Source organism: Osmerus eperlanus, chromosome 9 (genome assembly GCF_963692335.1).
Source record: "Osmerus eperlanus chromosome 9, fOsmEpe2.1, whole genome shotgun sequence".
Classification (NCBI taxonomy): domain Eukaryota; kingdom Metazoa; phylum Chordata; class Actinopteri; order Osmeriformes; family Osmeridae; genus Osmerus; species Osmerus eperlanus.
In genome coordinates this window covers 15,047,698-15,072,412 of record NC_085026.1, presented here as the reverse complement: position 1 = coordinate 15,072,412, position 24,715 = coordinate 15,047,698, and the positions used below count along the sequence as shown (strand labels likewise).

The window sequence follows — 24,715 nt, the reverse complement described above, 5'->3', positions numbered from 1 at the left end:
GGCCAAGGAACATCTATCTCTTCAGATGTTCTGCACTTTCTGCACCAACTGTTCAACTGATCCTGACTCTCTGCACCTTTATCCTAACTGGAAGAAAACATGTCTCCATTCGTTACCGTGATTGTCATCCTTCAAACCCCCCTTTGTGCTTCAGAACTTCCTCACTGAGCTAGCGAGTGGGAGGGGTCAGCTGGATGACATCACCAGCCTGGGAGAGGAGCTGGTGAGAAGCAGACACAGCAAACAGCAGGAGATTAAAGCCAGACAAAGACAGGTTTCACGCAGGTAAGTTCACATAGATGTGATTCCCTTTGCACAACGGCCGCATCCTTAGATATTCAATAAAGCCCCCCCGCCCACATTCGAAAACAAACCTGTGCCCCTGGATCAGGAGCAACTTCACATAGTTATCCAGAGTCAGGTGGCTGAGCGGTTAGGGAATTGGGCTAGTCATCCGAAGGTTGCTGGTTCGATTCCCGGCTGTGCAAAAATTACGTTGTGTCCTTGGGCAAGGCACGTCACCCTACTTGCCTCGGGGGGAATGTCCCTGTACTTACTGTAAGTCGCTCTGGATAAGAGCGTCTGCTAAATGACTAAATGTAAATGTAATCCACTGACGAGTGCAAGTGACCGTCCCGTCCGTGGGTCCTCCCGACCACTAGGTGGGAGCACATCCAGCGCCTGAAGGATGAGAAGGGCCAGGAGCTGCTGAGCGGGGCCGACGTGCGCTCCTTCCTGCAGAGCTGTGAGGAGGCTCGGGTTCAGCTCCAGGACCAGCTGGTCCTGCTGGAGCCCTTGGATCCAGGCTGCAGCCCCGGCACCCTGCAGGCCGAGGAGAGGACCCAGACCCAGGCTCTCAGGGACATCCACACCCTGGAGAGGAAGATCTCTTACCTGAAGAGCGTGGCCAAAATGTGAGGCGTGTGGTGTTGGTGGCGTACATGTGTTGTGTTGGTTTGTAATCATCTGCTGTTTGTTCTGGTTCGAGTGTACGGTTTAGATAATATCTGCGAAAGCGGATAAGTGACGCGGCGAGAAGGAGTTGAAATGACATGAAATATGATTTGCTTTCAAACACCTACAGTTGTGATTTACACAAGGAAGACATTTCTTGATTGAGTGTGTCATCCTCTGCCACAGGAAGCAGGACTGCAGCCCGGCAGAAAGTGCAGCCATCTTGGAGGAGGTGCGTGGTCTGGAGGCATTGCTGCTGCAGGTGAAGCAGCAGGCGGCAGAGAGACAGCAGCAGCTGGATGAGGCCAAGAGGCTGCAGGATTTCCAGCTGCAGACAAGAGACCTGGTCCTCTGGGCCGGGGCGACTCAGGAGCGCCTCCTGGAGGACGAGTCAGGCACGGACGTAGCGTCGGCCCTGGCCCTGCTCAAAGACCACCAGGACCTGAGGTTGGAGATAGAGGAGCAGAGAGACAGGTGAACGCAGGGACATACACACATGCACACTGGTAGTCGCAAACCTACGCACCAACGCCTGTACCAAGTTTTTTGGGGGAGACAAACTAGAGAGGGTACAATTTCTGGGGAAATTGTGAGGTGTGCTTGCATACGTTGCAGCTTGGGCATTATTGTTTATTTTTAAATACTTTAGATACTGTATCACCTCCAAACCTACTGTTTAAACTAATATCAAACATCCAAACATTTGGAGAAAGACAAGATTGTTAATGGGTGGTAGACTACATTAAAAGGAACTGTGCACCGATCATTAGAAGAGGCAATTTCATTTTCCGACCTTGCCGTTTCTCTATGCAAAAAGTGCCATCTAGATCATTACACATAGTCTGTGTAGTGCAAAAATTGAGGGACTAGTTAGGGTGGGGAAATTATAATAATAATACAAATAAATAAATAAATATGAGAGACAATCACACCCAATTAATATATATGAGAGAGAATAAAGGTTGTGCCTTGATACCTAAATATGTGTCCTTCCCCCAGGCTAAAACGGATGGACAAACTGGGCAAGTCCCTGGAGAGGAGCACCGGGGCGAGAGGTGGAGCAGAGATCCATCGGACCCTGGACAAGCTGCACTCTGAGTGGACCAAGCTGGACAGCCTGTGGGCCAGTGGGAACTGCCGTCTGGAGCAGGGTCTGGAGCTACAGAAGCTGAACAAGGAAGCAGACAGGATAGATGCATCTCTATCTGGACACGAAGCCAGACTGAGAATTCAAGATCTGGGGGTGAGGAAAGGAAAATAAAGATTAATTCTCAAAAATATACTGCACATTTTAATTGGAAGCGACTGTATGTCTTCACTCTGTTGAGTAAATAGTCTACCAGTGATAAGAAACGCATTCAAAGCCTCGCTGTCTGTGTTTAGTGTAATTCTGTATTCTGCTGACAGATGCTTTAGGTCAGGATCAGTACTTAAGTTTTCCACAGCCCTATGTTGATAATCCTCCAGATAAGATAGCATGTGTAGGATGACACTGGGTAGGCCTGGTCTGTGCTTCCTTTACCCAAAGTCAACCTGTTCATGGGCACAGAAAGAGGATATCCCACTGAGACTAACCCTAACACACACACACACACACACAAACACACACACACACACACACACACCCTAACCCTAAGCCTGAACCTGAACCTGTCTGTGGGTGTGTGTGTCTAGGACTCGGTGGACAGTGTCCACAGTCTTCTGGGTAGACAGGAGGAGCTGGAGGATCTACTGAAGGCCCTGGACCATCAGATCAGCCTCTTCCAGGACAGGAGCCACCAGCTCATCAGCAAAAGACACTTTGCATCCAAACAGTACGACCTTCATCCTTTTGTCATCCAATGTCATATTTCACATATCCTATGACTAGATAAGCATCAAAACTGTGTATACATAAAAATTTTCCTGTAAAATAAGTTTCATGCACCCATCTCCTTCCTAGGATCCAGGAGAGACTGCAGGGTATTGAGGAGCGAAACAGGAAGCTTGGAGAGAGCTGCCGACATAGAAGAAATCTCCTGTTAGCCTCCAGGAAGTACCAGGTATCGAACACACCATAAAAAGTCTTACAAATTGAGTGAGATTTATTTATATTTTTTATGAAATAGAAAATCTGACATGCAATACACATGACTGTGTGACTGAGCAAGTCTATGTATGTTCCAACCTGCAGGAGTTCCTGCGAGAGGCTGAGGAGATGCAGCTGTGGATGGAGGAGAAGGTCAAGATAGCAGAGGACGAGTCTTACCGAGACCCCACCAACGTCCTCCGCAAGCTGAAGAGACATGAGGCGGCAGAGAAGGAGATGCAGGCCAACCAAGTGTGGCTGGACAGACTCACTCAGGCAAGAAAAAAGCTTTGTAGTTCATTGGCTGATGAATGTGAGTCTTGAGCCTAACAAAAAACCTACAACCTTGAATGTCTCAGTCACATCCACTGACCAAACTGTAACCCTGTCCTTGGTACCCCCACACTGAGCCTTGTTGTTCCCAACACACCCTAACCTGTGCTTTGACCTGACCTGTCCGGCTGTGTGTCTCTGGCCTCAGCTGGGAGAGGAGATGCTGGCAGAGGAACACTACAACAGCCAGAGCATCCGGAGGAAATCCTCGGGGGTGACCAGCCGCTGGGCTCGCCTCCAGACCAAGATGGCCGAGCGGGGAGACAAACTGAGGCAGGCGGGGCAGCAGGAGCAGTTGATGGAGCTGCTGCAGGTATGGATGGGGGCGAGGAAAACGACTCCTCACGCTTGATTTGGGGTTTTGAAAGGAGCTCAGATGGTTGACTGTGTACTCCCTTCGGCGCAGGATGCTAAGGTGAAGATCGAGGCTATCCAATGGATGCTTCAGAACGCCCCCAAAGGTCACGACCTGCGCTCCAGCCGGCAGCTGCTGAAGGAGCACCAGCAGTTGGAGCAGGAGGCGCAGGAGCTGGCCGACAAGATCAACGCCATCGTGACCCGTGCCAAACACCTCGCCACCCACCACTTTGACTCCCAGAGGATTCTTCAGGAGACGGACCTCTACCTCAAGATGTGAGTCAGTGCGTTTGCTGTTTAGGGGAGTTGAAAGCAGCGCAGGAGTGGAATTCCCATAGCTATGGATCGTTTTTGTTTTCCTCGCAGGTTCAAGTCCCTCCAGAAGCCCCTGGACCGGCGCAGAGCCCAGCTGGAAGCTTCCGTGGTTCTGTACGGGTTCTACCACGATGTGGATTTAGAGCTAAATTGGATCACAGAACATTATCCATCAGCTGGGTCCACTAACTATGACAAGTCCCTGGCAGGGGCCATCGTCCTGCTGCAGAAACACAAGGTATAGGAGAATCTTGGAGAAACGCCTCTCTGGTGCCCAGGCATTGCAAAAGACACCTTCCAATTAGATGCTTGATTAGGAGAGGTGTGGAGGAAGTCCACCTGAAAACGTTTGTCCCACAATCTGTCTTCAGGAGCTGCAGGCGGAGGTGAACGCCCACTGTAAACACCTGACACGTGTCCTGGAGAAGGGGCGTGGCCTGGGGAAGTCCAGCCAATACGAAGGCGAGGAGGTGGTGAAGAGGTGTGGCCACCTGAACGCAGAGTGGGAGGATCTGGAGGGGGCGTGCGAGAAGAGAGCGGCCCACCTGAGCAAGGCTGTCACCAGAGAACAGGTGCAGCCACACTGAATCGCCTTGATTTTACTTAAATTGAGTTTGCACTTTTGCCACTGGGGAATCCAAATAAAAATATTTATTTATTTGGCGTTTTGGTACTGGGGCATCTAAATCAAGAACACTTGACCCAGGTTTGGTAAAAGAATCCCTCTCTCTAACCCTAATGTGAATATACAGCTTTATTCTAGACTTTTAGCTGCATAAAACAGACTGTATGCTCTCACATTCCAACATCCACATCCTAACGCATCCTCATTTCGACTGTGTATCTGTGCTCCCATGTGATCCCTGCTCATGCTGGGCTGCGCTGTCGTCCTCTCCTAGATCCTGCTGGACTGTGCAGAGCTGGAGAGCCGTCTGTCTGAGATCCTGGCTCTGGTCAGCACAGACGAGTACGGCAAGAATGAACTGGCCACGCAGAGCCTCATCAAACAGCACCAGGTAGGTAGAGCTGATCCTTGGCTCAGTTCTCTGTTGATTCACTCAGTGCAGAAGATGAACTCTCCTCTCTTCTTCAGGTGCTGGAGGGGCAGCTGGAGGTGGTGGAGAATCAGGTGGAGGAGTTAGGGGAGCAGGTGGAGGAGGCCATCCATGACTGGCACCTGGAGGAACTCAACAGACCTTACATGCGAATTAGCACCCAGAACACACAATTACAGCACAGTGCTGCTCTCAGGTATCCAGTGACTTCTAAACAAATGTTCACAGTTTGTTGGCCTTTTATAGTTTACAGTGGTTGACCATGCCCATCAAGTACAATACAATTAACCTGTGTTTATAACTTTCAACCAGGGCCCAGAAGCTGAAGGAGGTGTTACACTTACATGAGTTCACAAGGGAGTCCTCTGAGTTGGAGGACTGGATCTCCCAGCAGAGACTGACTGCCTGCTCTGAGGACTATGGTAACGACTATGAACATGTGATGGTAAGACACACCTCAGACCACTAGCTGAACCCACTGGCGTCAAGCACATTTCTCACATGCTTTAAAAAAAATTACATTGTCCAGGTTGTTGGAACTGTCAGTCTACAAAGTTATGGAAAGCTTTGGAAGATTATTTATCTCATAAAAATGTTTAACTTGTATATTTTCCCCCTGTGGACCCAGCTGCTGCGTGGGAACTTTGAGGCCTTCCTGAAGCGCCTGGAAATGGGGTTAGAAAGGATGCAGAGCTGCAAGGAACTGGCTGACGCCCTTATACAAAACAAACATCCCCAGTCCTCCACCATCAGAGAGATTCTGCATCAGCTCAGGTATATCGAAACTATGTCTTTGTTTCATCCATCCATCCATAAATCCATCTATCCATCCAACCGTAAGTCCATCTATCTTCTGTTGATGTTTCTGCCTCCAGAACATCATGGAAGGAGCTTCAAGACCTGTCCAGAGAGCGTCAGGCTTGTCTGCTGAAGGCAGAGGATTGTCACAAGGTCTACAGAGACCTGACTGAGGCTCTGGGACACATTGAGGTACAACAGACATGTTCCTTTGTCTGACTAGAATGACTATTTTATATGTCAGACTGTGTTTATGGAGTGAGGGAGCAATTGCTTGGAAAAAAGGAACAGCCCAAACAGGAAGCCAGACACAGCCTTGAGTGAATTGGGAAGTCATGCAGATGAAGGTGTGTAACAGACACAGCTCAGTGACTCACCAGTGGCGCTACGCTGCTCTGGGTTCAACTAGAGGCCAACCTCTCCATCTCTGTTTTGATGTGATTTGTAATTCTGCTTGCTGTTTCACTGTAATGGACTGGGACTCGTTAAATACCAGAGTAAGTAGCCATGCTGCTCTATGCTCACTGAGGAAATACTACATGAATAATACATTAGACGGGAGGAGGAATTAAAGTAAAGAATGAGTAGGAAGTCACAGTGTGAAGGGAATGCCTGTGGTTTAACAATTGCTGAGGTAATGTGATTCATCCCTGCCTCCTTCACTCTCTCTCTCCTGTCCTTTCCTTCTCTCTCTCTCTCTCTCTCTCTCTCTCTCTCTCTCTCTCTCTCTCTCTCTCCTCTCTCTCTCTCTCTCTCTCTCTCTCTCTGCCATTCTATCTCTCTGCCTCTCTCTCTCCTGTCCTTTCCTTCTCTCTCTCTCTCTCTCTCTCTCTCTCTCTCTCTCTCTCTCTCTCTCTCTCTCTCTCTCTCTCTCTCTCTCTCTCTCTCTCTCTCTCTCTCTCTCTCTCTCTCTCTCTCTCTCTCTCTCTCTCTCATCTCCTGTCTCTCTCTCTCTCTCTCTCTCTCTCTCTCTCTCTGCCTCTCTCTCTCCTGTCCTTTCCTTCTCTCTCTCTCTCTCTCTCTCTCTCTCTCTCTCTCTCTCTCTCTGCTTCTCTCTTTCTCTCGGCCACTCTATCTCTCTGCCTCTCTCTCTCTCTCTCTCTTCCTGTCCTTTCCTTCTCTCTCTCTCTCTCTCTCTGCCACTATATCTCTCTGCCTCTCTCTCTCTCTCTCTCTCTCTCTCTCTCTCTCTCTCTCTCTCTCTCTCTCTCTCTCTCTCTCTATCCTCTCCTCTCTCTCTCTCTCTCTCTCTCTCTCTCTCTCTCTGCTTCTCTCCTCTAGTCCCTCTCTCTTCTCTCTCTCTCTCTCTCTCTCCTGTCCTTTCTCTCTCTCTCTCTCTCTCTCTCTCTCTCTCTCTCTCTCTCTCTCTCTCTGCCACTCTATCTCTCTGCCTCCCTCTCTCCTGTCCTTCCTTCTCTCTCTCTCTCTCTCTCTCTCTCTCTCTCTCTCTCTCTCTCTCTGCCACTCTATCTCTCTGCCTCTCCCTCTATCTCTCCTTTCCACCCCTCCTCAGGAGCGGCATATGAGCATCACTGATGACGTTGCCAGAGACCTGCGAGTGTGATGTCACAACTACGTAAACATGAAGAACTGGTCCACGAGCTGGCAGGCACTGAACAACAGGTAAAGTGAACATGTCATGAGACCACTACTATACCAGAATACACTGTACACAACTTCAGGTACCTCAAACAAGACTATTAACAAAATACAGAGTAGATTGTAGCAGATATCTGAAACAAGACTGAAGAAACCCACTGTATCTCAACTAACATCAACCCAAAACTCTTCAGATACAATATACTTTTTCTATCTTTGTTCTTTGTATGTCGTCTCTCTCTCTCGTTTCCATCCTCCCTCGTCCCTGTCTCCCAGCTCCAGGAACTGCTGGATGCGACTGATTCCACCCTGGAGCTGTGCACCCCTGACATGAGACTCCGCCTTCAAGACCAGCAGCAGGAAGTGGTGGGGAACTGGGAGAGACTCCGCCTCCACATAGACCAGAGGGAGGCGGAGCTAAAACTGACACGCCAGCGCTACCTCTTTCTCAACACGGTAAACTGAAAACAACACTAGACTCAGATTCACTTTGTTAGTCAGACTTATATTTTCTGCAATTTGTATTGAATAAAAATTGACAGCCACTTGTGTGAAAAGTAGTTTCTGTGTGTATTTCACTTATGCTAATCACTGATTTCCATCTGCGTGGGTGTATTCAGGTGCAGGATTACTTCCTGTGGTGTGGCCAGGTGCTTAGTGGCATGTCAGCAGAGGAAAGCATTAGAGATTTGGTGACATGTGACCTCCAGCTCTACCAGCACCAACAGCTGTGGGCGGAGATGCTGGCTCGTCAGGAGACCTATGACCAGGCGTTGGCCTTAGGCCAACAGCTGGTGGAGCAAGATGGAACAAACACCAGAGAGGTGAGGGTTTCCGAAGAGGAAAAGAGAGGAGAAGAGAGGAGATCAAACGAGAGGAAAGGATCACTTGTATGGACAGGCTTCTCTCCTTGATTCCTCTTCTCTTCCCTCCCAGGTGAAGGAAAAACTGTGGTCACTGCAGGAGGAGAAGGACAAGCTGCACGGCCACTGGGACAGGAAGCAGAGGAGCCTGGAAGTCACACACCTGGAGCAGGTCTTCTACAGGGACATGAAGAGCATGGAGAACATCAACAACTCGCAGGAGGTCGGAAGGAACATTGCCAAACCTACGCCTTGACCGACTGTCACCCTTATCTGTTAAAGTTGACTTTACTTGACTCCTCTGCTTTGTGTTGTCAGATCCTGCTGAAGAACAGTGACCTGGGGACGACAGTGGACGAGGTGGAGAGGCTGTTCAAACGCCACGAGGCCTTCGAGAAACTGCTGAGCACCCAGGAAGACAAGGTAGGACTGACTTCAGTATTGTCTTCCTCTGCCAAACACACTCTTGTGGAGGCTGTAATTAGAAGGCTTTGAGGGTGGTTTGGCAGTGCACTTTGTTTGAGCCTATTTTCAGCCTGTCTGACCCCAATACACTCCCTGTCCTTCAGATTGTGTCTCTGAAGGAACTTGCTGAAAAGCTGAGACAGGAAGACTTGAGTAGAGAAAAATCTGGTCGGATTCACAGCAAACTGAAGGGCCTCCTGGAGAGACGGGATAGGATCAAGCAGCTGTCAATCAAACGCAAGGAGGAACTGGCCATCTCCAGGCTGCTTTGTATCTTCAACCGCAACGCTGCTGAGGTAGATTTGTCGACCACAGCGTTCCTAGCAGATGTGTGACACTACAAATTCTCACAGCGATGCTAGCTAACGCTCATTTACATTTACATTTAGTCATTTAGCAGACGCTCTTATCCAGAGCGACTTACAGTAAGTACAGGGACATTCCCCCCCGAGGCAAGTAGGGTGAAGTGCCTTGCCCAAGGACACAACGTCATTTTGCACGTCCGGGAATCGAACTGGCAACCTTTGGATTACTAGCCCGATTCCCTAACCGCTCAGCCACCTGACTCCCTCATTTATGCAATACCCCATCCTGGTTCATTAATTGGACATACAGTACCAGTCAAAAGTTTGTCACGTGTCCAAACTTTTGACTGGTACTGTATTTTCATTCCCCTTTTCGAGATTTATAAAAATAAAAAAAAACTTCTGTCTTGCTTAAAAAGGCTTGTCACCTGACTTGTCCACCGTGTCCATGCAGGCAGAGGAATGGGTGTCTGAACGCATGCAGAAGATGCAGGAGAACTCCAAGATGGACCTGAGTAACCTGCAGACCAAGATGAAGATGCTGCAGAAACACCAGGTGTTTGAGGTTGAGATCCTGGCCCACGGAAGGATCATTGACTCAGTGCAGCAGGTAGGTACTGGTCAACTAGGATATATGTATAAAGTCATGACTGTATTGGCCAATCAGTAGCTGATCTTCACACTCCTGGCTGGGATAGGCTGGCGAGGAGTTGCTGTCGCTGCGTCACCCCAGGTCGAAAGAAGTCCGTGCAAGCATGGTGGCTCTGAATCACCACTGGGAGGAGCTGAAGATGGCCGTGGTGGCCAGGGGGAAAGTCCTAGAAGACAACAGAGACTTCCTGGAGTTCCTTCAGAAGGTGGAGCAGGTGGAGGTCTGGATCAGGCAGAAGGTATGGAGGAGGTACAGGAGAAATAAAGGAGTAGATTCTGTATGTTGTTGGATGGGAGCTGACTCCTGTTGTGTTTGCTGTTGCCAGGAGGTGATGATCAACGTAGGAGACGTTGGCGAGGACTACGAACATGGACTCCAGCTGCTGAAAAAACTCAATGAGTTCAGAGGGTCAGGGTCCAGGGTAAGTATGGAGGCAATGTATGTTATCGTTATTCTGTCCATGCTCTGCATGCGATGCAGGTGCTGAGCTTGACTGGAGTTCATCTCCTGCTGTCTGTCTTCAGGATGTTACCGTTGACGATGCTCACATTAAGGCCATCAACAGTCTGGCTGCTCGGCTGGAGAGACAGAACAGTGACGACCTGGACACCGTCAAACAGAGGAAGAAAGGGCTCAACGACAGGTAGATACACCATATACCCACAATGGATGCTATTTATACAGTATAGGGACAGTACAAGTCTTTGTCAGCGACAGGTAGACATTGTAGACGGTCAACGATAGAGGGACTGCCGCCAAACACAGCCTCAGACTCCCTCATCTTGTTTCTTTCCCACCTGCCACTTCACCTCCATCAGGTGGAGCAAGTTCCATGTGAACCTGAGCAGCTACAAAAAGAAGCTGGAAGGGGCGCTGGAGATCCACTCCCTCATCAGAGAGCTGGACGAAGTCAGGGAGCGAGCCAATGAGAAGGTCTGGTGCCTGGAAGGCTTCATCTGTTCTGAACGATGGTTTAAACGCTGCGATGTGCCTTGACCAAGGCTGCCTTCATCATTACAACACATGTACATGGTTGTAACATTTTTACATGACATCGTATTAGTTTAGCTGATGCTTTTATCCAGAGCAAAATGCAGGATAAGATCAAACATTAGCATAAGGCAAAGTTCTACGGTGTTTTTGGGGTCAGGCAAGGTACAATCTGTATTCATCGGCCATATCTCAAAGTAACCGCATCTCAGCTTCCAGGAATGAAGGACAAACGACAGAATACTCCAGTGCATGCGTGTTCACTCCCTCTGGTGGTGGTGTGTTCTTCAGATGCACCTGCTGCATGGCCAGGACTGTGGCTGGGACGTGGAGAGTGTTGAGAACCTGATCAGACGCCACGAGGAGACAGGGAGGGAAGCTGGAGTCATTCAGGAGAGGGGGAAGGTGAGGAGGAACACCTGTCCTGCACATCACAGGGCTGCTCCAGCTGAACTACGGTGGCAGTTGCTGTTCATGGCAGTAATGGAAGTGTTCAGATGAGCTTGCTTTACATACAATTATGTTTTTCACTAAACCATCCAAGCACGGACCCTCAAACTGCAGTGAACAGTAAATCTGTCTACATCTAATCACTTGTGACCTCTGTTGAACTCCTATAAAAACCATTCTTACACAAGTTTTATTATACATATTATTATATTGCTATTATAACTGAAATTAATCGGTGTATTCAATTATATTGCAACGCTGTTAAAATGTTGTTCCATTAGGTCTTGGATAAAGAGTCATCAGACAGTCTGAAGGGCAAGTCTGTTTTGGCTGACAAACTGAGTAAAAAGCAGAGAGAGGTCAAAACGACTCTGGTGACGTTGGAGAAGGAGGTCAAACTCAGGTCAGCGGAGTCCTCACCTGGCAACTATTAGCTTCTAAGGCACAAGTTATTACAGTGTTTATAAAACTTTCTATGAGAGTCGCTCAAGGCAAAGATGCCTTTACATACTGGTCTTTTATTTGCCATTCTGGGTTAAGATGTGGATGGGAGAAGGTCATTATTGGCGATATAAAAAAACAACATTGTAAGGCTGACAGGAAATGATGTCATTAAGGAACTGATGTCCTTTCAGGAAGGAGAAGCTGCAGGAGGCTCACCAGCTGCAGCTGTTCAAGGCTAACCAGCGCCTCCTGCTGGACTGGAACGTCAAACAGAGTGCAGAGATGGGAGAGAAGGGGCTTCCCAAAAGCAAGGCTGAGGCAGAGAGACTCATAGTGGAGCACCAGGACTGGAAGGTATAAAGTAGACCCCAGTCCCCAGTCTCCTGTCCCCTGTCCCCTGTCCAAGCCAGCAAACAATCCCAGGGGGCTATCATTTACATTTAGTCATTTAGCAGACGCTCTTATCCAGAGCGACTTACAGTAAGTACAGGGACATTCTCCCCGAGGCAAGTAGGGTGAAGTGCTTTGCCCAAGGACACAACATCATTTGGCACAGACTTGGCACAGGGAATCAAACCGGCAACCTTCTGATTACTAGCCCGATTCCCTAACCGCTCAGCCACCTGACTCCAATCACCCTCAGCTATACACCAGATACAGTTTCATTTAGAACAACCTCATGTATGATTCGGTCCTGTGAGTTTACAGCCAGAAAATGAAAGCATTAGACAGTGATGGAGTGTGTATGTGTATTCCTAGACGGAGATCGATGCGCGTGCGGAGCGCATCGACGCGGTCAGGGACTTTGGCCAGAGTCTAGTGAGGTCTGGACACAGCTGCTCCGCAGACATCAAGAAGTCTCTCAGCGAGCTTGAGGAGGCCAAGGTTGGACTGAACCAGGCTTGGCAGAAAAGGAATACAATCCTGGACCAAGCCCTGAGACTGCAGGTATGACAAACAACACACACACACACAAAGCCTGTGTTGTGTTTGCACTTGATTGACTGTAGAATTGCTAAACATGTGCCGACTGTCTGTCTGCTTTGCTGAATCTCTCTGTCCCCAGTTGTTCTTGGGCTACGTGGAGCAGAGTGAGAGCTGGCTTAGCAGCAAGGAGGCCTTCCTGGCTAACGAGGACCTGGGGGTAGGAACTCTGAGTCCCTTAAACTGGCTGCTGTGTCATTTCCTGTCTGACTGTCTGGCCTAATTGTTTGGCTGACCTGTGTATAGAGACTTTTGACACGGTGCCCTGTGTGCGTGCCTGTGCGTATGTGTGTGCTTGCACGTGTAGAGTTCCTTGTCGGATGTGGAGAGCCTGCAGAGGAAGCAGGCGCTGTTTGAGACCACGCTAGATGCCCAGCTGGAGCAGGTGGAGGAGGTGGAGAGGCAGGCTCAGCAGCTGACCCAACAAAGACACTACGACGCTGACAACATCAACAGCAAGAGCAGGGCCGTCCACACCAGGTGACAAGGCTGTAGAGCAGGGCCGTCCTCACCAGGTGACAAGGCTGTAGAGCAGGGCCGTCTTCACCAGGTGACAAGGCTGTAGAGCAGGGCCGTCTTCATCAGGTGACAAGGCTGTAGAGCAGGGCCGTCTTCACCAGGTGACAAGGCTGTAGAGCAGGGCCGTCTTCACCAGGTGACAAGGCTGTAGAGCAGGGCCGTCCTCACCAGGTGACAAGGCTGTAGAGCAGGGCCGTCTTCACCAGGTGACAAGGCTGTAGAGGTAGCAGAACATTGAAGAGCAGGAGGACGCTGATAGGTGGACTATGGATGACAACAACACAGGGATTATAATGCACAACTATCTTAATGTTTACTTGGTTGCTGATAATTGTGATGAAAATGTTCAGATTTGTATGTGTGGCCTGTGAAAAAGTTGACATATTTCATATCACAACACAACCACATATATATATATATATATACATGAATATATCACCACACAACTATGTGTGGTGATATACTAAAACTATGTGGGGTGTTGCGTGTAGTTCCATGTTTTCTGTCTCTCCAGAAAGGACAAGCTGTTAGAGATGAGTAGGAGGCGGCGGAAGGTTCTGGAGGAATCGCGGCAGCTCCAGAAGTTCCTGGCCAACACATACGAGGTACAGAAGCCAACTGATTTCACATAGATCTGGATCTGTTCAAAGTTCGGCTCAGGTGTTTATGTTCCTTTCGTTTATACTTTGTTCCTCTTCTTCTTCGGATCTCTTTGCTCCGTCTCTTCTGAATGAAAACTACGTATGTGTACCACCTTGGATAAAAGCGTCTGCTGAATGAATTCAATGTAATAACTAAAAATGACTACCTGCTCTCTGAAGGTGTGCTCATGGTTGAATGAACGTAACGCGGTCGCCCTGGATGAGAGCTGGAGGGAACCCTTTAACCTGCAGGCGAAGCACCTCAAGCACCACAGCTTCGAGGCTGAGATCCTGGCTAATCACAACAGAGTGGATGTTCTCACCAAGGTCGTTTTCTAATTAGATCTTTATTTCAACCAGTTTAGACTGGCTTCTAGGTCAGGTGGCTTGCGATTGGTTCCATACTTATCTTTCAGATCAAAGCACAATGCTTCGGTATTCATGGTTAAATTGATGCGATGTTATGGAACTGACCCCTGTGACGGTTCTGCAGGAGGGTGAGAGGATGATCTCGGCAGGCCACTACGCCCCAGGCAAAATCAAACCCTGGCTGAAGGACCTCAGAGACACATGGGAACAGCTCCTCAACAACTGCAAAGAGAAGAAAGCACGTCTGCAGCAAGCCTACCAGGTACACAGAAAATCTGAATCCAAATCCGAATGGGTTTTAATCGCCATGAAAGTTTGCACAGACAAGGAATTTGCTTTGGCAGGAAGGTGAATAAATTAAACATAAAGGAATCTTAAAAATGTAAATATGAGGTCTAAATATACTAAGGGTACGTAAACTAGCAATACTAAGTGGATTTAGAATTTAAATAAAATATACAATAAAATATAAAGTTACCGTAAGGAACAGATGTTTGCACAAACTCACCCACACACATTGAAGAATACACATGCACAGTCCTACACGAGCTGAAAGTTGTTTCTGCTGCCCAGGCGTTACAGTTCCAGCGCTCCCTGGAGGATATGGAGCAGTGGGTGGGGTCGGTAGAGAAGGAGTTGACCGTTCAGGACTGTGGAACTGACCTGCAGTCTGTTAGTCGTCTGCTGAAGTCTCTGCAGGGATTGGAAGAGGTTGTGGATGGGCACCAGGAGAGAATACAGGTAGGAGGAAGTGGTGAAAGGTGACAAAAGGAGGTCAAGAAGGCTTGAGATCTGAATATCCGCTCTAATAATACAATTATTCTCATCCAGGGCCTCATGGCTACAGCCAAGGATTTCAGCTCTCAGGGGAACTTTCTGGCAGAGGAGATCCAGCCCCGAGTCAGAGAGATCGTCAACAGGTGACAGCAGACACATCCTCTATCACGAGAGTCTCACATTCTGGTCTACGTGTTGTCTCATTCATTCAGAACCTCCATGACATCTGTTCAACATCTGCTTCCCTTCTCCCGAGACTGAATGCTATTTCGGTGCATGTCCCCAGCCTCTCGAGAGAGCGAAGAGGTGTGTCGGTCCTTTCTTCGTGAGTAACAGCCGTCTCATTCCCTCCTCTTCTCAACAGATACAACGGGTTGGCGGAGCCCCTGCAGAGTCGCAGGGAGACCCTGGAGTCCTGGCAGCTGCTGTTCCAGTTCTACAAAGACATGGAGGATGAGCTGTTGTGGGTGCAGGACAAGCTGCCCTATTCCTTTGCCAGAGACTGGGGTTCCACTCTGTCCAGCACACAGGCCATGGTCAAGAAACACCAGGTCAGCATGAGTGATGGGAGTCAGGGGGCTGACGGTTAAGGAATTGGGCTAGTAATCCGAAGGTTGGAGGAATTGGGCTAGTAATCTGAAGGTTTACTAGCCCATCGCCTGTTTCTTGGGAGAGTGAAAGAGGTACATCGGTCTGTTTTTCATGAGACGGTAACAGGTGTGTTGATTCATCCTCTTTTCAACAGGTCGTGATGCAGGAAATCACAAGTCGCACCCCATTGGTCCAGGCGGTGCAGGAGGCAGGGCAGAACATGGTTCGCGGCCGCCATTTTGCCTCCCATGAGATCAGCGAGCGCTTGGCTGAACTGAAAAGGATCTTCGAGGACCTGAAGAGAGAGTCGGAAAACAAGGGTCGTCTCTTGCAGGACGCCTTGAAGATACAAACCTTCTTATCTGAGGTAGCCGTTGTGCTTTGAGTCCAGGCCTAAACTGACGTATCAACGTCATAAATAAAACTACTGTCAGTTATTCCACAAAGTATCCCTGGTATAGGAACAAACAAGAATGGCAACAATCTACCAAACATATTTCTACAACCACAAAACCCACCATGTTCTCCTTTTGCTCCTTTTGCTCCGTGCTTCATCCCTGTGCAGGTGTCAGAGCTGGAGCTGTGGATGGATGAGCAGAAGCCTGTGCTGGAGTCCAGAGACTATGGGAAGAGTGAGGAGGCCACGGAGATCCTCCTGAAGAAGCTGGACTCTGTAGACCTTGATCTGGACCACCAGAGGGAGACTGTGGACGCCCTTCAGGAGATTGGGGCCAAGCTGGAGCACTGTGGACACCCCATGAGGTAGACACACACAGTAACATCCCTGGGTTGACCACTGGGATTAGTGACTTGCAGGTATGTGCTGAAATGTGGCTCACAGCTGTCACGTTGCTGATCCACTGACTTAATTTCAGTGGGTGAAACAAATCCGATGCACCCAAGTATTTGACAGTATTTACAAATAGTACTTAACCCAGATTTGACTCACTTGCTCACACACACACACACACATACACACACACACACACACACACAGAGAAACACACACACACATCTGGTCTTATTCAGTCTTTCTGTGACTGAACAGTATTACACTTCTCCCTGTATCCTTCCAGCCATCTGGTGAGTAAGAGCCTGCCAGACATGATGAACCAGTACGATAGTGTTCTTCGTCTGTCTGCCTCGCGGCGCTCAGCTTTAGAGGACCAGCTAAGCCTGTATGTGTTTGAGAGAGAAGCCGGGGAGCTGCAGACCTGGCTCAGCTCCCACCAGTCTGTCGCCCAGTCTGAGGACTATGGACAGGACTTGGAGGATGTGGAGGTAGGAAGGATGCTGTGCACTCACCCATTCACTCACTGACTCACACTCACTCACTCACTCTCACTCACTCACTCACTCACTGACTCACTGACTCACTGACTCACACTCACCCACTCACTCACTGACTCACTGACTCACACTCACTCACCCACTCACTCACTGACTCACTGACTCACTGACTCACTGACTCACTGACTCACACTCACTCACTCTCACTCACTCATTCACTCACTCACTCACTCACTCACTCACTCACTCACTCACACACTCACTCACACTCACACTCACACTCACACACTCATTCGCTATCTCGATTATTCACTTGCTCATTCACTGGCTCTCTCTCGCTCTCGCTCTCTCGCTTGCTCACTCTCTTTCTCATTCACTCACTCACTCATTCGTTAACTCTCTCACTCTTGGCAACATCCTCCAGGTGCTTCAGAAGAAGTTTGAGGACTTTGTGGTGGAGGTGAACACCTTGGGCCACAGCAAACTGGGCTCGGTGCAGCAGCTTGGCCGAGAGGTCAAGTCTGCAGAAGGACAGAGGAAAGAGGCAGTCCTGAGCAGACTGTGGGATGACCTCAACCACACCATCAAGATGAGAGATCAGGTAGTCGACTTTAACAGATGATCTTTGAGTTATGATGTTGCCAGAACAGCCATGTTGACCTGCTTTCTCTTCTGTGTCAAACAGAACCTGCAGGGAGCGAGGGAGGTGCACCAGTTTGACCATGATGTGGATGAGCTGAGGGGCTGGATGAGTGAGAAAGAGGTGGTGCTGAACTCGGAAGATCACGAACACGACCTGCTCGGAATCCAGGCGCTCATACGACAACATGAGGGGCTGGAGGTAAGGAATGGACCCCAATGGTTTGCTTTCAAAATAAAAGTCTTGAAAAGGGGAAGGGTAGCTTATGATTATTTGTGGCCTGAAGCAGGCCTTTAACAGTTGTGAGGAAGTATGCATGGAAAAAGAATTTAAGGAATGAGTTGTTATAATTCATGAATAAAATAAAATAAACGAACGAATAAATTAAATCAACACATTGTATCAAGTATCAACAAATATCCATGTGGCTCCTCAGAGGGACCTGGAGGTGATGGAAGGGAAAGTATCCAGGACCCAGGAGGAGGGCAGGGCTCTGGCCAGGCGACATCCCCAGGTGGGGGCTAGTCTGAGGGAGAGGCTTGAGGAAGTGGAGGCTCGCTGGGCCAGCCTCCAGGCCAAGGCCAGCCAGCGCAGGACCAGGCTGGGTCAGGCTGAGGCCGTCCAGAGATACCTCACTGACTGGACAGAACTCATGTAGGTGGTTCTTTTAACCACTTTGGTGAACTAAAAAGGTCACTGAGGTGTACTTTTTTTTACCCAAGAGAAACAAGATGTATGCAATGCTCGGTATCGTTACTTACGTCTGGTTTGTCTTGAAGAAATAAAATCGATTTCATACCTCAGTGATCTTACAAGCTTTCTAGAAAGAAGACGGTTAGAAAAAAAGAGGTATGTTCCATTTGTCTTCCAGGGCATGGCTGAAAGAGACCCTTTCCCTGGTCAGAGGGGAGGGGCTTGGAGGGGAGAGAGCAGACCTGGAGCAACTAATCAAGAAGCACGAGGAATACCACATCCAGATTGACAGGCAGTTTAACCAATCACAGGCTATGAAAGACAGAGGCAAACGACTGGCAGAGGACGGCAACTTTATGTGCCAAGAGGTACGAAACACAACCATCTTTACATCCATATCTCCATTCTTTCATTCATTCAACCATCCATCCACTCGTTCATACGTATATTATTGTTCTCCTGCCGAGCAGATGAGATGTAGTTACTTTGGGACGTGGCAGTTCCTTGACTCTGACCACTGAAACACTGTTAGAACTATGCACTTCTTTTTTTTTTTTTACATATTTATTTATTGATGGAAATTGGTGGTATACAGAGTAGAATGGGAAGCATTAATGGTACAATCTCCATGTTTTTTGTTGACAATCAAACAACAACAATGACATCATCCAACGATACCTTGAACTAGTATGATGAATGTACAAAAGGAAAAAAAAGAAAAAGAAAAAAACACACAATAATAATTATACTATAAATAATAATAATACAAAAAAAAAAAAAAAACTTCTGCACTTCTGATCCTTGATCTTCTGCTGTGCATTCCATATTCACTAATTGTACGTCTCTCCGGTTCCAAGCAGAATGAATAATGTAAATGGTAAATGGACTGCATTTATATAGCGCTTTTCTACCTTAGCGGCACTCAAAGCGCTTTACAATGTTTGCCTCTCATTCACCCATTCATACTCTCACATACCGACGGCAGCGAGCTACCATGCAAGGCGCCGGCCTGCCCATCGGGAGCAACTTGGGGTTCAGAGTCTTGCTCAAGGATACTTCGGCACATGGCCTGGGAGGAGTCGGGGGTCGAACCGCCAACCTTGCGATTAACAGACAACCCTCTCTACCCCCTGAGACACAGCCGCCCCGGGTGTATAATGTATAATGACGCGAGCGTCCTGTGCGTGTGCAGTTGGAGGAGCGTGTGTGGGAACTGCAGGACTTGCAGGCCCAGGTTGTGGAGGTGTGGGAGGAGCGCAGGGTGATGTACCAGGAGGAGCTGGAGGTCCTGCAGCTCCAGAGAGAGATGGAGCAGGCGGAACACTGGCTCTCCACCTACGAGGCGACCCTCAAGGCAAAGGACTACGGGGTACGACGGCTGCAGACACGCATGGATGAACGTCAAACAAGACAGCAACTCTTCTGTTCTGTTTTGTTTTACAACCATAACCCTGTCCTTTAAATCATATTTGAACCATAACTTTTTTATTAAATGTCAAATCGTAAACTAACATATTTTAGTGGGCCTAACACAAGTAGAAAACGTGAAAATGTGGTAGTACCCAGACATAGGTATGGACACACACCCTCTCTCCAGTCGCTGAGCAGAAGCCTCTCCTCTTTGACAGGATTCGGTGTCCGATGTCGTGGAACTCATGAAGAAACAAGAGGATCTGGAGGCTATGATGCAGGCCCAGAGTGATCGCTTCACAGCCCTGCAGAGAAAGAGGACAAAGGTAGGCTACCACTACCTAGCCTGTAACCTGAGGAGTCAGGTGGCTGAGCGGTTAGGGAATTGCGCCAGTAATCCGAAGTTTTCTGGTTCGATTCCTGGCCGTGACATTGTGTCCTTGGGCAAGGCACTTCACCCTACTTGCCATGGGGAAATGTCCATGTACTTACTGTAAGTTGCTCTGGATAAGAGTGCCTGATAAATGACTAAATGTAACCCAGATAGGCTATCTTTCACAAGCCCCTAATTCCATGCAGCCAGTACACGGCCCGAGTTCTAACCCAGTTATCTTTTGTTTCAGCGTGAACAGAGGCTGCTAGGTCTCCAAGGCGATGAGGAGGATTCTAGAAAGAAGCCGATGAGAGTGTCCTCCTTGAAGAGGAAACCGTCCGACCCTAAAAACCCTTGTGTTACTTTCTCTAAAGCCCCAGTCAACATGACCGGCAGTGGCACAACACCAGAGAGGCCAGGCCTGGGAGAACGACCAGAGAGAGGGAAGAGAGAGACGTCAGACAGAAGAGAGAGTCCAGAGAGACTCGAGAGAGGAGAGAGACTAGAGGAGGAACCAGTCACCATCTCCAGTGGACCAATGTTCAGCCCCAGCCCCACCCCTGCTCCTAGGACCTGGACCAACCACAGCCCGGCCCCCCTCACCTCATTCGAACCCCCCGCCACAGTCCCTGAACCCCCTTCCCACCCCCAAGGTGCTCGCCCCACCACCCTCAGCCTGGCCCATGAAGAACAGCGCCCAGCCAAACCCTCTATTGCCCCCAAACCCAGGGGTTCCTTCAAAGACAGGAAGTTTGTACCTCCCTCTGAACCTGCCCCTGCCCCACCTGTGTGCATAGCCACCTCACCTCCCGGACGGCTAGAGAACGACACTGCAGACTCTCCTCCAAGCATCAGGAAGTTGGATGCTGCTGACTCCCCACCGACACCAATCAGGGAAATGCCTACACCCCCTGACTCCCCCTCTCTGCTAACCAGGAAGCCGCCTTCGTCCCCAGACTCCCCGCCCAGTCCAATCAGAGAGCAATCTACTGCCCTAACAGACCCGTCTGTCTCCACCAGAGAGCTGCCCCTCTCTTCCCCCTGGTCCAGGAGACTGGAGGATCTGCCTGAAGAATCCATCACCCTCTCTCACTCCACGTCTGATGAAAGTGATGGAGCACCTGTCAAACTGGATGGCATGTTAGAGATCAAGCTGAAACAGAAAGTAAGAGATGGATTCAATCTTAATCGAACAATAATGATTTGCTCTCGAAAAATAAATTGTGAATTCAAGCCTTTTCCCATTGACAATGTAATCATTTAATCAATTTGGTATTATTTCTGTGTGTGTGTGTGCACCTAGGGACTGGACCACTGGGAGTCCGTGTATGCAGCCATTGAGGGAGACTCACTCAACCTGTTCAAAGACAGAGAAGCAGCTGTAGAGGTATGTCCATGACTACTCCTCGAGACTCTATTACCTCAGAGAGTCCGTGATGTGAACCTCTTGTTTCTGTTGCAGAGGACGTCACGCTGGCCGCCTATCCTCCTGGCGGGAGCTGTGTGTAAGGAGAACACCTTCTACCGCAGGAAGGACCACACCTTCAAGCTCATGTAAGAGTGCCCTATCAGCACTTCTGTGTAACATTCTTAGTGGTCCTTAAGGCCCTGGCCAGTGATGCTTGGTCAGGAAATAAAATATACAAGGATGGTCAAATAAACAAACATGGTCTATGAATGATGCTTCGTAATTGAATTAGAAGACAGATGAATCTGACAGAGACCATGAGGATAAATATGGGAGGGTGACTGTGATGTGTACATGGTCCTTACAGACTGGAGGATGGGAGTCAGTACCTGTTTGCAGCGACGAGCCGCGAGGTGCAGCTGAGATGGGTGGAGACTCTGCAGAGCAGCACCAAGTCGGGCAGCTCCTCAGAGGATTCTGGGTAAGACCGCTAAGACACAGACAGGGTTCTCCCTCTGAACCCAAGGGCTTGCAAGGCTTGATTTTGTGGAGTGTCATTTATTGAAACCCATTTGCTTGGACGAAAGAGTCAAATTTGCTTAGATCAACCCTTTAAACGTTCCGTGCACTGTCTCTCATCCACGTTGATGTGTGCTGTGTTCAGTAGGTCGGAAGCTGTCGACCTCAGGTCCGGCTTGGTGACTGAAGCAGCAGAGAGGCAGACCTCCAGAGGACAGGACAGCTTCTACGGCCGTGACATGGAGCCTTCTCAGGAGAGGGAGCCTCCACCCAAGCCCCCCCACACCTACTACAACAGACACCACTATCCAGAAGAAGGGGAAAGTAATCAAATCAAATCAAATCAAATGTATTTGTATAGCCCTTTTTACACGCAAGCATGTCACAGAGGGCTTCACATATGCCCATAGAACTGCCCCTCAACCAACCTAAACCCTCAAGGAAGACAAGGAAAAACTCCCAAAAAACTCTCAACAGGAGAAAAAAAATGGAAGAAACCTTGGGAGGAGCAATTCAGAGAGGGATCCCCTCCTCCAGAGACGGTTGGTGGGAGAGAGGAGCAGAACACAGGCTAAACATAGTCATACAGTGTCGATGGGTTTTTAAAACACCAAAATCCATTATTCAACTTTATAGATGTAGGACAGGACCGGGAGACTCGCGACCAGGTCCAGCGCTGGCTGACCGACGACCAGGCAGGTGCTGACAACTCAAACCCCCCACACCACAAGGGATGTGTGTGGGGGGGGACAGAGAGAGGAGAGCAGGGATTAGAGAATGCCAGGAGCAGCTAACAAAGTAGAGAAAGTAGAGAGCAAGGTATACGTGTTGGGGTTGGGGGCCGTTGTGGGGTATCATCTGTTGTCTTCAGCCTTACATCAGATGTATTTGTTTCAGGATATACAGTACTGTGCAGTCTTAGGAACACATTTTAAAAATACAAATATAAATACAAAAAAGTCAAGCACAAATGCTTAAAAAATAAGGAAGGCAAAAGACTAAACAAAACTTTTCTCAACGTTCCACTTTTATACTGCTGCACAAATACAAAAGACCAACAAACAATAATTCAAAACAATATTAATGTAAAAGATCTTGGGGGTGCCTAAGACTTTTACGCACTGTACTCAATACTATATGTTGAGACAGAAACTATTTACAAATTTCAAAGCTTAAAAATAAAATAAAATAAAAAATATATACCTAAGTCTTGTCCTCTCGTTTCAGGGAGCGTGACCTTAAAAAGCTACAGGAGCCTGGAAAGGAGCCAGCCCCCTTCAGATCCCCCTCCCCTTCCTCCCCAAGCCCAGGATGTGACAGGGTTCACAGACAAACCCAGGAAGAATGTCTTCCAGAAGCTCTTCAAGAAGTGACCAAAGGCCTCCGAGAACTCTGAGCCAGAGAGGGACTGTTATCAGAACTAAATAATTTCACATTCATGCTTATTTTGATCTTTTATCTAGTCGAGCCTAAACTAGGCTTGCTGTAGTATAGCAACATTTCATTGTGTATGTATCATCTAAGCAGTACAAAATCAAAACATCATAAATACATTCACAATAACAATCTATCCGATTGTCTCTCATGGGATCATGCATGTGCCTTTCCAACATTTTTGTTCAGTGAATATATTTATTCTTGAAATTACTTTTGTAATAATTTACACATATGTCTACAGTACATCAGACTTTACGACAACATTTCTATAGACATGCATGTTTTAATCAAGCTGTTATCATCATTTGTATCTGGGATTATTTAGCTTGACAAAAAAATACATGAGATACTTAACTTTGAATGTCTTCACACTGAGATTACACCAAAGATCAAACAAGGAATATGATTGATAATCTTTCCACTTCAAGATCCTTTGATCTGATGAACTAAGCAAGTAGGAGAATGTTGATTGGTTATACATTGCAATAACTTTGTAGTAAGAATTTTCCAAATTAATAAATTATAATTGTATATGATGTTATGTGTTTTTGGATGAAGTTCAAACTTAACTGCGGTTAAGACTTTAACCGCTTGATGGCGGCAGGCACAAAGCAATGAGCCAATCTTCGACCTTTCTTTGGATTAAACATTGAGTTTGCAGTTCAAAAGTTCATTCCAGGGTTAACCATCGGCTGAAAGCCTTGACTGTCCTGTAGGATATAGGCTATCTATCAGTTGCTGAATATTATCCCCATGGTACTCACGTCTCGAGTGTTTTCCGATTTCTCCTTTAGTCTAGGAATAAGCTTATGTCGATACGTTACTGACTAGACGTTACTATTTAGACTCTAAAGATGTCAACTAGGCCCATCTAAATGTTTCTTGGTCCTTAACGACCACTCTTCACCCCCCCCCCCCCCCCCCCCCCCATTATTATTATAAAGATTTCAAGTACTGCTTCTTGAAATCTTGTTTTCGGGAACTCTGCGACTCATGATCATTTAGGAGCCTTAGGACGTTAAGACATTTCCAAATGTGCAGAGACGTGCTTCCTAACCATATAGTTCAATAATACATTTGATTAATAACACGGATGTAGCCTAGCCTACAGAGCATTCTCATAAATTAAACGTTTAGGAGCTGATTCTTAATAAACAATACACAATAGAATGAAAGGATATTGTCTAATAATTAATATTAGACAGAAGTTTATGTATTCTCATATAATGTCATTATTATTGGTGTTATAGTGTTATAGATGCAACCTATGCATTATACTAGGCACTGACATAGGCTACGTTTCTGTATTCTTTTCAGATTATCATACTTTTGGTTACAATGGCCTGTACATTTTCGTTAATTCTGGAAAGATTTCGATAGTAACCTATATAACAAAGCAGATTTTGGTTAGCCGCC

At 48.0% G+C, this 24,715-nt stretch overlaps 1 protein-coding gene across 1 annotated transcript in view; it reads left to right on the top strand.

Annotated features, from left to right (window-relative positions):
* The window catches only part of sptbn5 (spectrin, beta, non-erythrocytic 5), a 32,380-nt gene extending 8,544 nt beyond the window's left edge, over window positions 1-23,836 (top strand). The window contains 55 exon segments of the mRNA XM_062469444.1: window positions 155-285; window positions 663-914; window positions 1,141-1,428; window positions 1,954-2,197; window positions 2,629-2,768; window positions 2,897-2,996; window positions 3,128-3,298; window positions 3,504-3,668; window positions 3,762-3,988; window positions 4,079-4,265; window positions 4,399-4,599; window positions 4,927-5,043; window positions 5,121-5,278; window positions 5,395-5,527; window positions 5,711-5,856; window positions 5,958-6,072; window positions 7,394-7,436; window positions 7,439-7,503; window positions 7,756-7,935; window positions 8,100-8,303; window positions 8,416-8,565; window positions 8,661-8,765; window positions 8,912-9,103; window positions 9,567-9,722; window positions 9,811-10,002; window positions 10,090-10,185; window positions 10,289-10,407; window positions 10,583-10,697; window positions 11,046-11,159; window positions 11,486-11,607; window positions 11,840-12,002; window positions 12,408-12,596; window positions 12,715-12,792; window positions 12,940-13,112; window positions 13,666-13,756; window positions 13,973-14,119; window positions 14,286-14,423; window positions 14,735-14,902; window positions 14,993-15,081; window positions 15,303-15,489; window positions 15,684-15,896; window positions 16,095-16,291; window positions 16,606-16,810; window positions 17,244-17,420; window positions 17,505-17,660; window positions 17,896-18,113; window positions 18,331-18,520; window positions 19,345-19,521; window positions 19,781-19,888; window positions 20,186-21,100; window positions 21,239-21,322; window positions 21,398-21,489; window positions 21,711-21,824; window positions 22,008-22,186; window positions 23,090-23,836. Coding sequence (XP_062325428.1) covers window positions 155-285; window positions 663-914; window positions 1,141-1,428; window positions 1,954-2,197; window positions 2,629-2,768; window positions 2,897-2,996; window positions 3,128-3,298; window positions 3,504-3,668; window positions 3,762-3,988; window positions 4,079-4,265; window positions 4,399-4,599; window positions 4,927-5,043; window positions 5,121-5,278; window positions 5,395-5,527; window positions 5,711-5,856; window positions 5,958-6,072; window positions 7,394-7,436; window positions 7,439-7,503; window positions 7,756-7,935; window positions 8,100-8,303; window positions 8,416-8,565; window positions 8,661-8,765; window positions 8,912-9,103; window positions 9,567-9,722; window positions 9,811-10,002; window positions 10,090-10,185; window positions 10,289-10,407; window positions 10,583-10,697; window positions 11,046-11,159; window positions 11,486-11,607; window positions 11,840-12,002; window positions 12,408-12,596; window positions 12,715-12,792; window positions 12,940-13,112; window positions 13,666-13,756; window positions 13,973-14,119; window positions 14,286-14,423; window positions 14,735-14,902; window positions 14,993-15,081; window positions 15,303-15,489; window positions 15,684-15,896; window positions 16,095-16,291; window positions 16,606-16,810; window positions 17,244-17,420; window positions 17,505-17,660; window positions 17,896-18,113; window positions 18,331-18,520; window positions 19,345-19,521; window positions 19,781-19,888; window positions 20,186-21,100; window positions 21,239-21,322; window positions 21,398-21,489; window positions 21,711-21,824; window positions 22,008-22,186; window positions 23,090-23,235 — 9,222 coding nt within the window. The 3' untranslated portion in view covers window positions 23,236-23,836.
* The last annotated feature ends 879 nt before the right edge of the window (window positions 23,837-24,715 follow it).